The sequence below is a fragment of the Lissotriton helveticus genome, chromosome 5_1 (assembly GCF_964261635.1).
Source record: "Lissotriton helveticus chromosome 5_1, aLisHel1.1, whole genome shotgun sequence".
NCBI lineage: Eukaryota > Metazoa > Chordata > Amphibia > Caudata > Salamandridae > Lissotriton > Lissotriton helveticus.
In genome coordinates this window covers 771,646,787-771,661,906 of record NC_136065.1, presented here as the reverse complement: position 1 = coordinate 771,661,906, position 15,120 = coordinate 771,646,787, and the positions used below count along the sequence as shown (strand labels likewise).

General features: G+C 40.2%; 1 protein-coding gene across 3 annotated transcripts in view; it reads left to right on the top strand.

The window, feature by feature from the left end:
• Positions 1-15,120, top strand: part of AIFM2 (AIF family member 2, ferroptosis suppressor) — a 556,015-nt gene that overhangs the window by 471,991 nt on the left and 68,904 nt on the right. For all 3 annotated transcript variants that reach the window (XM_078643245.1, XM_078643244.1, XM_078643243.1), the window contains exon 8: positions 10,037-10,237. In XM_078643245.1, coding sequence (XP_078499371.1) covers positions 10,037-10,237 — 201 coding nt within the window. The remainder of the gene's footprint in view (positions 1-10,036; positions 10,238-15,120) is intronic.

The following is a 15,120-nucleotide window of genomic DNA, read 5'->3' as shown; positions in this document are numbered from 1 at the left end:
ATTGCTCTTAGAAAAAAACATTTAATATATGTTTCATTTCTATTTTTTAGATTGTTATTGAGAATGTTGATTGTTTTTTTTTAAGATAATCTTATTGATTGTCTTTTTTTTGCCCGCTGTTATGTGATGAGTAATATTGAAATCACGGTTTCTAGTGAAATTCAATATATTCTGAGAACAGCAAAAAAGGCAAATGTAATACTTTACAAATTATTTTGTGTAGTAAAAGCTATATTGTAACTGTATTCTTTTGTGTCTTCTACAGATGGTAATTTTATAATATATAATTTTTTTATTATTTATTATGCTTAAGGTAAGTGCAAGTAACTGTTAAAAATGGTCGATGGAATGTGCTTCAACAGAGCTGAAGTAACAAAACATGGATGGAGAACATAAGTGTGTAAAGATGGTTTGTATCTTTTGAAGATATTTCAAAAAATTATGGGGCTCATTAGGATGGCGTTTTTTCCGCATTCTCTGGGCCGGCGGAATCCACCGCCGGCCCGGAGGATGCGGAAAAACCGCAGCGGACCCACCAAAGACCCACCGCCACATTAGGATGGCTGGTGGGTCCTGGTTTCCGTCCGCAGCTTTTCCGCCGCGGTTGGCTTACAACCGCGGCCGAAAAGCTCTGATATGGTGACGGTGTCTCTCAGACACCGTCCACCATATTAGGATGCACAGAAAGAAATGCTTTTACACGGCGGATATTCCGCCGTGTAAAAGCATACGGAGCTTCACTGCGGGGGCCCGTTGCGGGCCCCCTGGGTGAAGGGGGGTGGGGGGTGCACATGGGGGGTACCTATGGTACCCCCCTGCATATGTATGCAGCAAGCGGCAGGCACCGCGCGGTGCCTGCTGCTTGCTGCATACATATGCAATGTATGCTTTTTTAACATTGCAGCGGGTGCAGCTTGAAGCTGCACCCGCCGCAATGTTAAATATCCAGGATGTGACCGCCAGGGTGGCGGTCACATCCTAATTTGCACGGAGGGACCGCCGCAGCCCATGCGGACGGTCCCTCCTACTCTAGGGTGGCGGACGGACGCAAGTCCGTCCGCCATCCTAATGAGCCCCTATATACGGAGTGTACTTGTCAGAACCCCTAATCAATCAGTAGATACGATAATGACTTATCTAAACCCTAGCTGGCGCAGGAGAGATGAAGAATCTGCAAGGAAACAGACTTGGAGTGCTTTAGTGCAACAGAGAAATGCTAAGATGGCCGCCTCGAGGAAAGACGCGGGGGCAGTCTAGTCATTTACCACACACCTGTGGGAAATCCTTGGTGAGGCGCGCGCTTCCTAACGAGTGCGCACTTCACCTAAGACGTTCCCGAGTTCAGACCTCTTTTCAATTGCTCCATAGATATTCCTGAAGAGAAAGCACAAATATTTCTGAGAGAGTTAAAGAAGGTTTCCGTTTAAACTTACCTTAGTCATCGTGCCCGCAACTAGAATTCAGCTTCCGAGTTGGAAGAAGCCCGAACATTGCACAGCAGTGGATTTTCCCGTTGCGGCTCCTTCCGGAAAGACTGTCTCAGTCGTGTTTGGCACCTGTAGAGCAGAGAGAACAAGAAACCATACAAGAAAGCTAAGTGATACGTTATAGTTGACAAAAGTATATTCTTGGAAAATAATTGTATGACCAGTTACTGAGTGACTAAACTTACCTGACATTATAGACAATTTTGAATGTACTCAGTCGATGTATTTTCTCTAACCTAAAACAAGAAACGATAAAATTCGTGATAAGCAAGGTCTTAAGGGAAAAGAACACATTGAGTAAGGAATACCAGAAAGACTCTTCAATTAAGATGGAACATTAGTGAAAAACACAAGATATTCAAGGATTGACAGAATAGATAACAAGCAACTGCATAAAGAAAGGTTGGTAGAAGAACACAAGGAAATTAATAATATAAAAATCAGACAATAAACTGAGAGTCCTAGGTTAATGAATGTTATGTAATTATAGGTTATCAGCAGTGAGAAAAATAAAGAACCGCAAGCTACAAGGTTGCAGATAAACACTAGAGGAGAGGCTTGTTCGAAAGACCAATGGGTAGGTAATTAGTAGCGTTAGACTAAATTATAGATAAGGAATAGAGATAGAGTAGGGTAGGTTATTAAATAATTGTTCTTTGTTAGTTTCCGTTATGTATCCATGAGAAGGGATTGTCGGTGAATAAAACAAGACAGCCAGAGAGAAGGTGCCAAGGAGGAAATGCAGAGGTCGCGAGCCAGTCTCTTCTTCTTTATTATTTTTTCCCATCCCCCTTCTCCCGTGTTTTTTTTTAGAGATTAGATTAAAAAGTTTGGTCTCTGGAGGATCCTGAAGGGGGAGTTGGGAACTAGCGTCATCTGTTCCTGTGCATGTATTCGGTAAGAGTTTCTGGGCTTACTGTTCCTGACAGTACCAGTGTTCTATACCTGTTGTTGTGAGTATTTTCGAATTATATAAGGAATTACTACTTTCTAATTATGTTAAAAGGTAAGTACTGGATAGGTCTTTAAGAGTTTATTTGTGTGAAAACACATGAAGTATTCAAAAAGTAGTGTGATAATGATATCTAAATATACACAGATACACAGTGTTATTCTAGACAATCAATAGTATCTCTTGCATTTTACTAAAACACATTTACTATTTTGGAATGGGTAAGGTGCATAGACATACTCTACATTTTTAGTACTGTATTTTGCTACAACAGCCTGAGTCTTTTCCTATAGTCATAAGGAGTGACTGGTTTCAAAATTTAAGAAAACCTAAGAACAGGATATCCTTATAAATAATTATATTTATGTAACTTTGTAAATGAGTAAAACTCTACTAATGGAATGTTATTAGACAATGGTATTTATATAATATTTTTTGTAGGCCAAAATAGATGAAAACGCTAGTTTTGTATTATATATTACGAAAACTGTTAAAATTAACTGTTTATATTTTTATACAACGAGCAACAACATAAAGGAAAAATTATGGAAAGAGAACAGCCTCATACTGAGGAGATTTTGGATATTACCTTGAGTGTAATTGAAGAACTAATCATATCTGTCACAGGCAATGAGAGTGAAGAAGGGGAAATTAGTGCTGCAGACATGAGCTATGATTTCGAAGACGAAAGCTTTGATACAGATTTTCTGGCAGCATTAAATTATGTTGAAATTTTAGAACAAATGAATTCCGAAACTGCTAACGAGGGAATTGATATGCATGAAATACCTGATGAACTTGTTTTAGAAGGTCTGTTAAATTATGAGATGTTAGAAGAATAAATGTATTGTTTAAAAATAATAAAGGTTTGAGCACTATCTACTAATGTATTCATTGTACTAAAAGTGAATCACTTATAGATTCATTTATACATTCTTTACATTTTTGTATTGATTTAAAATATGCAAAGTGGGTCTGAGGGTATGGATTGCTTAAAATCCCTATGGAGTATACATGCAGTCTTCTATGAACCTGCAACCTTGTGTTTTATACCTTCAATTCCCCAGTCGGTATCCTTAGACTTCCACCAAACACTCTGACACTGCTGTTTTAGAGTTGTAAAAAATCTTTATTCGGATATAGATTATCCATAAAAGTACAAACATACACATAATCACGTACATGGTCCATCATTATTAATAGTAAAATCTGCATTAAAATATTCAAATAAAATAATACTGGGTTATCCATATCTTTGATGACAACAACCGTATTAAAGTGACAGTGTGCAAAATGCAATATTTTCCCTTTGAAGCAGCTACGATGAACAACTCACTGGATCTCAGATAGATTACAATTAGCAGCATCAAATAAAGTGCAACTGTGCATAGTGCCAGGTGTAAGTGCAAACAATACAAAACCAGTAAATACATGTTGTACAGCCTGACCGTACAATCATCAGTTCATAGAGTAACGTGAGCGAATGGCCATTTTCAGAAAAGTACACACTCGATATATAAGGTCGTCATCTTTAAGCTGGAGAATAGTATTGTATGCTACCTTAAAATCCTTTATGCCCTTGGCTCTAAAGAACGGTATCAGTAACTGCATACTGTAGAGCTGATAAAAAGAGCAAAAGAACAGAAAATGTAACAAAGACTGTTTCCCTAGGTTGCCACATGGGCAGGCCAAATTCTCAACATTGAGTTGATAGCCTATAGGGAAGCACAGTAAATACTTTATTCACCCTGATCTGAGACGAAAGAGAAGGCTATGCTCCCAGCATGAAATATTCTTTAAAAGATAACTAAAAGGTAAGCACGAAGGGGGTCCGCCATCACCTGTCATTACAATATACTGTTTCACGGATAATTAACTGATTCCGGGGCGTATCTTGCATTCCCCATAGTGTTTATATAAAATTTGGGAATAATCTTTCCGTCAATACCATCTAATTGATCAGGATTATTAAAGATATGTTCAAGATTAACCGCAATCAAATTTGCCCGTACTTGGGCCAGCCAGGGGATATTGTTGCCCTTGTCCCATTTTAGGCAGTCAGCCAAAATTTCCCTAGTCAAAGTGGCTGCTGGGTTTTTCCAAACCTTTAGCCAGAACAGGACAGGGCGTGACCTAATAAAGTCCTCCAAGTAAGACATTCCTAGCTCATTATTGCATACAAAGGTGCACGATGAACTTGGTAGACCCAAGAGCCTCATACAAAATCTATTTGCCTCGACCTGAACGCTTTTCAAGTTTATGTGGCCCCAGATTTCAGCCCCATAGGTCATGGTGGGTACACATTGTGTCCTATAGATTTTAAGTAGGGACAGAACCACCTCAATTCTTTTTGGTTTGGGGAGATTTAGTACTGAGTTTATAGCTCTTAGAAATTTAGTCCGTCCATAGGCCAAATGTGGAGTCCAGGACCCATTGTCCTAAAATTGTAAGCCTAGGTAAGGAAAAGTGCGAGTGCATATCAAATAATCTTGGCCCAAAGTAATTCTATGAATAGAACATTTCTTGGGGCCACATCACATTATAAAAGATTTTTTTAAATTTGTGCAGAGATCCAAACTATTCATAAAATCTGAAAATCCCCTAACTAAAATTCTCAAAGCATTTTGTGTACGACCCATTAAAACAGCATTGTCTGCGTATAATAGGGCAGGCAATTTATTACCATTAATTATGGGGACGTCGGGGTTTGGTTAGACAAAACATTGTGAAGTTCATTAATATATAAAATAAATAAAAGTGGGGCAAGAACACACCCTTGTCTAACACCTCTGCCGACCGCTATGTTTTAGTATTGTAGTGAGCCAGTCAGCAGTTTGTTCTTTTCCATTGTACCGTGGTAAAACTGAAGCTGTAATAAATTTAGTGAGGAACTTTCTTTGCAGAACTGTAATGATCCACTCACTATCTAGATACTCATGGATTAAAACAGGCCTTAGCCCATAGACTGTTTCAAACCCCTATAGACTGTGCATGCACTGTTCTATGCACCAGCAAACTTATCTTTTATACCTTCAATTCCTCAATGTGTATCCTTACACTTCCAGCAAACACTATCATACTACTGTTTCAGTATTGTAGTGAACCATATAGTAGTGTGTGTTTATCTATACATTGTTGTAAAAGTAAAGCTGCTAGGCATTCAGCCACACACTCTGCTTGCACAATTGTAATAATTCAGTCAGTACCTAAGTACTGTTGGTGCAAAGTGGGGCTTAGGGCATGGACTGCTTGAATCTCCTATAGACTATGCATGCACTGTTCTATGCCCTGCATATTTACCTTTTATATGTTCAATTCCCCAGTCTTTATCCTTACACTTGCACGAAACACTCTGTCATTCCTGTTATAGTTTTGTAGTGACTCATTAATCAGTGTGTAGTAATCCATTCATTACATTTAAACAGTAATCAGCAGATGTACAATAAGTGGTACATGCCCAGAGATATGCCAGTTATTGTGCACTGTGATATCACCACCATGGATGCACTGTATTTACAATGTGGTGTATTATGGGGCAAAAACGGTACAGATATGTGATGTATTTGTGTTGTGAAGGTGGCACATTGCTTGACTTGCGTTGGAAACATAATGCAGCTCCAGCAATGCTTTTGGGGCCCTATGCTTACAATGCTGTGTCAATCCTTACACCTGTTTCAAGCAGATGCAGGGTTTTGATGCAGCATAAGCATAAAAGTGACCGAATGAAATCTTATAGATTTCACTTAGTCACTTTTAGGAGGCGTTCCTGTACCAGAACACCTCCCCCTGCGCAGGAAAGCCTCCTTCTGGCGCAGGGCTTTACAATGTGATGCACCTTCCATATGCATGTCATTGGGAATACCACACACTATGGCACATCTTTTGCACCACCGCTGCATCACGAAAGTGACGCAACAGATGTCCTAACACATACAAATTCACCCAGGTAGTTTCACTAGCAGTGCTAATTGAAGTATAGACTTGTAACATATTTATATGGATATGTTACATTCAAGTGCTTCGGAAGTACCTCACTATACTATAAATACCTTATAGATTTATGCTGTAGCACTTCCTTATAGTTCTGCAGTTTCACATTCACCATACAGTAGTAATGTATTCATTCATTCATTCATGAACTGCACATTTATTCTGTCAAAATTTTACAGACTATCATTGAAATATAGTTCTTTCTTTGAGCAGTGTAGGTAGTTCTAAAAAGAACTGGTTTCTATTTTTTTGTATTTTTTTAACAAGTTTTTTTTTTTTGAAAACTAAAAAAATAGAACAGGAACCCAAAAAGTGTCCAACAGGAACAAAATGGAATGTGAAAAAAAAGTAATGACGATGACAGCGTTTTTAAAAGTAATATACGCTTATTATAAGTTAAAAAAACTAGTTTCATGATTATCCCAGATAATGTCTTCCCTTAATATGTACATTAAATACATAAATATATGTTTTTGAACAATTAGAAACTTTCGTGCCGTACGCGTACGGGACACCGTACATGACGTCACATGGAAGCGTAGATGCGAAGCGTAACGTCAAAGCGCATTCGTGACGTGTATGCGCAGAGTATAAATTGCTGTACAAAGTATAGTGTGATCACCGTACGCGTATGGCAAGATTATCCCCCCCCCAAAAAAAACAATGGAAAAAGAATTATATAGAATATTTTGAAAGAAAAATGTAATTAATAAACACATTTTTTGAATTTAGTTTTATTATTTTACATTGAGAATATGAAATATAACTTAAAAAAATAAACATAAATATTTATACAAAAAATTTAGGAAATTAGTATAAAAAGAAAGAAATATAATAATTAATACATTTAAAAATTATCATTTACAAGACCTTTGAAATTCACTGAAAAAACCAGAGGTTTCACACATGTTATAGTTAGGAATTAGCATTTAAAAAATCTTGCAAATTCATTGAAAAAACCATAGGTTTCACACATGTTATAGTTAGCTGGACGTTTCACTCATACAAAACCTTTGAAATTCCCCCGTTATAGTTAGTTCAGCTAACCACTGAAAGCAGATTACGCATTACATATTTGGTTGTGAAAGACAGCCTCCAATTTTGCATTGTGATATATGTGTTGATGGGTATGCTCTCTGATATATCTATATAGGAGCATGACTAGATCTTGTAATTATCTTTTAAGTAATCCATACATAAATAACAATTAAAGTAAATATAAAATGCATACATTTAAGGACTCATCAAATGGCACGTAAAAGACAATGTTAGAATCGCAGGCAAAAAATTATTAAGACATTCATAGAACGGACAATGAAAGCTGATATCAAAACTGAATTTTGTGAAACTTGTAATTTAAGTTAGTCCTTAATAGGACACATACGTTCAAAAACTACCTTTTGAGATCAATCAAGTTAATAAAATTCATAAAAGTGGATAAAACCTAACTAAACCCCTAAATGTCACGGTCTCAGTGGGAAGTGTCATTAGATTCTGTGCTGGTAGCTAATAACAATTTATATACTGATTTGTAATGTCATTATCACATTTTTTTTTCATTTTCACAATCAAGTCCGATCTTAAAATTCACAGAATATTAACAGAAAATCTGGACCCCCGGCTTCCGGTTCTATTAAGTGCCAAATGTGTAATGTGCAGCGCATGATTAAAGTGCAAAATTAGGTAGCAGCATGAATTTAAATCACAATACTAATATATAAAATTAAAACCACCATGACTCACAGTTTCGCAATCCTTATCTATCACTTAATAATTTGTCGGGACACTCAGTTGTCGCTATCTGTTGACTACAGAAAATGATGTAACTCCTCCCCAAGGTTTAACCAATTGGGCATTCTGGTATCCAAGTTCAAAATATACCGGCTTTCAAGTTGTCTGAGGAGTGATTCCTGGTTACCTGCCTGTAGTAGCCTGGGAATCAAATCGATATCATAATCTTTGAGACAACTGAGAATATTGTTGTGAGCTTGTTTGAAGTGCAAGACTACAGGATAGATTGGATCAAAGTTAACTATGTCTCTTAGATGTTGTAAGATTCGTACATGTAATTGCAATTTGGTGCTGCCGACATATTTAAGTTTGCAAGTACATTCTAGGACGTACACTGCATAGTCATTTTTGCATGTGAAAAACCCCTTAAATGTTATCGGTTTGTCACTGAAAGCCGCAGTATACTGAGACACATTCACACATAGCGGCATGCTCTGCAAGAACTCCATTTAAAGAACCTTTTCCTTCTGAAGGCCAATTGCTACTGGTCACTAATACATTGCTTGTCACTAATACATTGATCATGGACAGAGCTCTTCTGAAAGCGTTGGAGTGCTTACTCAGCAGAATGGGTCCTAATATAGGATTCGTTAGAATTATTGGCCATTGTTTGTTAAGGATTGTCCCTATTGTATATATTTTATTGTTAAATGGACAAAATAATCTTATGTTATTGCCATCACTGTTGCTGTTATGTTTAGTGTTCTTATGCTGTGTCGTATCGCCACTGCAGTCCCTATGGTTAAGGTGTTCTTGGATATTTAATGGAGCGATATTCCTTTAGAGATTGAAATATTTTAACGTGAGACAGATCGGAAATGGATTGAATTGGAATTAATTAGTGGTTGAATGGGATTTATGATTTGGCTTAGACTAAAATGAGCCCCAAGTGAATTGACAGTCAAGTGTGTGGGAGCATAGGAGTGTTGAAGCGTGATGTAGCTGGTCAAAGAGGTGGATTTCTGGTGTTCTTTCAGATTGAAGACGCTCAAGGACTACGTGGCTAGGGTAGATTAAGGACTGAGTGAAGACTATTGAAAAAACAAAACTATACCAAATGGAGTACCACAAGATGGAACTTAAAAGTGGTGAATATTGGGATGGTAATGTGTTTCATTGAAGAAGGGCTTAGATGCAGGTGTGAAAGTGAGGGATCTGTGTAAATGAATTCTCAAATGAGCACCTTTCCATATAGTCTTATGCTAGCTTGGTCGGAGTGGAGCGCAGCTGGAATGCTTACATCTTTTGATAGATTGATGTTTCAGTGGTGTCAACAACATGGAGATAGGGGAAGTAGAGCTAAAATAGTCAGCAATGTAGTTGTTCAGACGGATTGTTTTTTCCAGAGACAACATAATAGTGAGTGACAACAGGGCGTGGCTTTGAGTGTGTTCACTGTCTGCTAGAAGGTTTAGGAGCAGAGAGGCCGATTTGGTTATAGGGGAAGGAGCCTTTGAGGTGGTAAGACCTGTGAAGATTGCGGAGCTTCTGCGCAGAAAGGACCGTTAAGGGATACGTTGTAAACTGGGATTTTGTAAATGACCTCGTTAACTGGATGTTTCAAGTAACATCAAATGAGCAGTTATTACGGTGGCCTACAAAATCTGGATAATGCAAGCTCAAAAAATGTAAAGCAGAAAAAAAACTGTTATAGACAAATGCAAAATGGTGTTCTGGTATTAAGCAGCTAGTGACATCAGGAATTAATTTGGATGCCGGGAGGGTATGAAATGTATTTCACTTTATAATATAAAGATTTACTAGATCCCTGGATACATTTTAAACACTAATCATTGATTATGTTTTTTTATAACAGATGGCAAACTAGCAATTAATGGTGCTTTAAAAGTTAACGAACATCTCCAGGTGGAAGGACATTCCAATATATATGCTGTGGGAGATTGTGCTGATGTGAATGAACCCAAGATGGCTTATTATGCTGGAGTCCATGCCAAGGTTGCAGTGACAAATATCATCAACAGTTTGAAAAACAAACCCCTCAAATCCCACAAACCAGGTAACATAACCCCTTTACTCTTAACATTTTACTGTCATTAGTGTAGCTGTGGGACAAGAGGGCATTTTGTGAAGTGGTACTTTTGATAATAGTGTCTGAAATTATACTCTGTAGTGTGTAGTTACTTAATGAACTTCTATCCTCATAGTGTCCGAGTACGAGTTGAGTGAAATACGGTTGTGTTAATTCGACACCTGGAGATCCTGTATCCGAGAGGAAAATTGCGACTGGGACCTACATTTATGAGTTTTTCCCCAGGTCCTGTGGTATATGATTTACTGATTGTTAATTTCTCATGCACTTCTACACATTCAGTTTTTCGAGCAATAATGCTAGCCGATATTACTGCACGAAAAACCCATCCTTGTGAAGAACATGCCCGTTGACAGGAAATTATATACAAAAACAGGAAATGTGCTACCCTAAGTTCTTTACCTTTTCATCATAGACGTGTGTTTGTGTCTTTCACTGTAAAGGAACCTCCTTTTACAAGTATGCTGAATCTCTATGGCTGCCTTTTTTTGGAATAACAACCCATACCAGTCTTTGATTAAAAAAAAAGAGTCCCCAGTCAAGAAAGATTTTAAAACATCCTCTGAGTACTTAAGAAAGGGGAAATTTAGTCATGCAGGACTGCTAGTACACGCAGAACAAGTTGGGCATTTATTTATTTATTTATTATGAAGGTTTTATAGAGCGCGAACAAGATCCTTGCGAATATCAGAGCGCTTTCCAATGATCAAAGCTGATTATACATAATGAATAGCATGACACATTTATACATGCAGTAATATGAGGGAAGGAACAAGCATGGGACAAAAATACGAATACACAGGAAAAGTCGTAAAGTACAGCAGCATGGGATCACAGGGCAAAAACACAGAAAACAACATAACAGGAGCGTCTCAATTGAAAAAGGTCCAGGGCAGGGTAGAGTAGTGAAGTAAATTTCGCCATGAGAATCGCTTTTACTTCCTTTTTGAAAGATACGGTAGAGGAATTCAGTCTGGTTTCTGGGGGAAGAGTATTCCAAATCCTAGGCGCCATCCCAGAGAAGGTTTGTGTATATGTTTTCTTTTTATTGAATCTTTGAGGTTTCAGTAGTAGGTTATCTGCACCCCTAGAGGACCTTGAGCCACCAGAGATTGTCAATTTTTGTGCGAGGTAAATAGGTGCCTTGTGGTGTAAGGCCTTGTGTGTCATGCAAGCTATTTTAAGATTAATTCTTGTTTCAAGCGAGAGCCAGTTCAAGGATTTTAGATCAGGGGAGATGTGGGAACTTCTTTTCGAGTCAGTGATGAGTCTTGCTGCAGAGTTTATTGAGGCTCTAAGGGAAGGCTGTAATCGGTTTTGGAAGGCCGCATAAAGAGACACTACCATAATCCACACGAGGGATAACTAGAGCTTGTACAGCCAGCATGAAGTCGTTGACTGGCAAGAAGGGCTTCAGCTTCCTTAGAATGTTTATCTGGAAGTTTGCTCCCTTTGTAGCCTTGCTGATGTGTTTATGCATAGTGAGATTGCTGTCCAGAGTTATTCCCAAGCATTTTGCTGAGTCCACAAAAGTTGGTTGAACGTTGAGTGCAGTGAGATGTTGGATTAAGTCTTGCATCAAGGGGATTTTAGTGGGGGGGGGGGCTATAAGGAGTGCAGAAAACCATAGCTAAGTCGAGAAGTGAAACATGGCAGCAGTTTACTCAACAAGCATTTGCAATTCAATAGGTCTCGCATTTGGGAGCTTTATAGCTATTGGCATTGTAAATGATAATGGGCCATATGTATAATTCAAAATTGTGATCGCAAACGCCGAAATTCGCAATAAGGCTTAATGGTATGTATTAAAGGAAAACTGCCTCGCAAAATAGGGAATCGCAAAATTTGCGATTCCTTAAATGGAGTGTATGAGGCTACCAAGTTGTGCGACTATGGCATAAGGAATCGCAAATTACCACCAACCACAGGTTGGTGGTAATTTGCGATTCCTTTAAAAAATGCAAATTTTTGCATTTTTCAAAGTGGCATGTGGCGCACACACATGCCCCTAGGGCATGTATGTGAGACACATATCCACCCATGCTCATTTCAGGGGTGCAACAGGTTGTCCTTTTGAGACCCTGGCACACTTGAAATTGCATTCTCAAGTTGCGATTCTCTAATTTGGAATCGCAAATTGAGAATGTCTTCCCATTCTTTACTATGGGCCTCTAGGCCCATAAGAATGAATGGAGAGGTAGTGCTTAATTGCGAATTGCAATTTGCGATTCGCAATTAAGGAATATGTAGGATTCGCAAAATGTTTTGCAAACCCGACATACATAGCATTTTGCGATTCTCATATAGCGATTCCCAAAAATTTGCTATTTGAGAATCGCAAAACCGAACATTGATACATATGGCCCAATATCTTTTATCTATGTTTTTGGCTTTGGGACCTTTTAAGTGTTTAGCTATGCAGCACATTATCCATAACTTCTGCCCACACCCACCGATCAGGAGGTGCTCTGCGGATGGAGTATTGCTTAACATACAGGAGCAGACGAAGTTTGCTCAATGTACAAAGATGTCCCTTCAAAGAGGCTTCAATGGCACCAATAGATGTCCCTTCTTAAAGTTGCTACAGAGCCTGCAATACCACTGCTGGTCCCTATATGAATTGTTAAGGGGAACATAGCAGCCACAATTTTTTCAGAATTTCACCTTTAGACCATAAATTGTAGGTAAAGGGGGTAGGATAGCGGTAGCGTCACGAGGAGTGGAGTTTTCCTGTTTAAAGTAGTAGTTTGAAATGGCAATGCTACAACTTCTGAAGATGGAGGCAGCATGTTCCTAGTTTTTAGAGCATAGTCATTATTGGGGACGCATTAACCATTCACAGTACGGGTGTGGAATACAGCAATTTGGCCACCTTAAAACCAAAATGTGCAGTGAGGGATAGGATACACATTTTAAAAAAAATGTAAAACTTCCAGACAGTGATTTGTGCTCATGGCCTGCTGTAGTCTAGGAAGATACTGTACAGTTTTGATCCATGTACGAGCTACTTGTCAGAGTGTTTGAGAAGCGCAATAACGAAAAAAGTTGTGAAGATCACAAGACGGCTGGATGCATTTGCTGCTTGCAGCTGTGGTGGAAACACACGTGTGGTATCTTCCACGCATAAACTCCCCCGGTGCCTCGCATGTAATGGAGCTGCTCGCGGTGACATCACTTAGAATGTCACCGCGACCAGCATTCCAAGGCGAGCGCCGGGGACCTTGTGAGGCGGCTCTAGAAGCAAGGCTGTGGCTGAGGTCACGGGAGTGTATACTTTCCATTAAAGACTTCTTGGTTTACGTCCATCCTTTCCGGCTTGGTTATTTACAACCATTACTACACTGGCGACGAGGGTAAACTAACCCTGTGACCTCAACACGCCCAGGAATCAAGAAGAAGCTCTGAGGACGAACAGAGCAGAAGACGGATGTGGCTGTGGGGCTCCGGTTACAGTGTCAAGCAGCGGAAGGCAGTCCCGAGGTCGCCGAACAGCTGCCAGGGGTGAGCAGTGTAAGGCGTGGGAACTGCCTTGGTCCACGTATGAAGTACCAGCGCGCCCCCTTTTCAGCGCTCTGACGGACTTCCTCACTCAGGCGCTGGTGTCCTCTAGGCGCTATTAAGGTCAGTTGCGCTTCAGTCTGGCTGGCGAGTAGAAATCTCTTGAAGGGCGCTGTTTAGAACATAGACTCAGGCTCCGCTCGAGCCCCCACTGCCCCACTCGAGTCATTGGCCGGTGGCAGAGACTTTGATCGCGCCCCCCCCTCCTTTCAGAGAAGCGTCTCGCGCTGTCGCCTCAGAAGCGCGAGGGATCCGCTACAGACTCTTGTGCCTGTGCGACGCTGTCGGCTTTTTCCCCTCATCTGAAGCAGCGCACTGGGACAGCGCGGTGAAAAGAAAGACTGTGCATGAAAGGCCGCCACGTTAGCAGACGGTTTGTGAGTCATCGAGGGGGCTGCGAGGAGCGTCTGTGTGGAGCTCTGCGGGGAGGCAAGGCGCACCCTCAGCGCTGCGGTGTCTAGGAGCAGCACCCCTGAGGGCATCAGAGAAGCACAAAGCAGGAAGCGGATTGAGGCACAGCAGCGCAGAGAGACTTGGCCCTTCACTGTTACTGGCTGACAGCGTAGGAGGATCATAGAATTGAATATCAGGAACATCAACTGTATTTTGTGGTGGCGCATTTGGAGGGCACTGAAAGGGTGGAAACTGTGACTGTGAATTTTGAATTGTGTACTGCAAGTGCGCATCCAGGTGCACGGAGGGATTCTGGACTCTCCTGTCCCGCCACTGATAGGTTCTAGTCAGACTGTCCCTGGGGTATAGGCAGAGCGCGGTGTGGCACATTGAGAATACATTGCATAATAACCATCAGCACCACTCGCTCTAATGTCCTGTGTCTCGTTTCCCCTATCCTAAGGACTGTGCAAGATTTATTTTCCCCGTCCCGCTCCTGTCCAGTGTCGCAGGGGGAATGTGAAGCAAAGAATTGTGTACTCCTCAAGGCTCACGCTATCCTACTTTTTTGTTTTCAGCATCAGTGTGTCCATTAGGTGTGAATTTTCACTGGGCGCCAGCAGGGGAGGCCTGAGCAAACTAACATGCAGAGTGTGACCCCCCCACCTTTCTTTTTGACCACCCCTGGGGATCCCAATATCCAGTGGAAGAAATGGAAAAAGGTGTTTTTGAATTACGCCACTGTTTGTGGGCCAAACCTGGGTTTGGAAAGGAAAATTGCATTATTGGCCTATTATCTAGGCGCGGAAGGCGAAGAGGTCATGGACCATCTCCCAGAGTTAGGGGCGCAGGAGGCTAGGGGTCTGAATGAATTTGAAGTGAGTCTTAAGAAGTTAGAC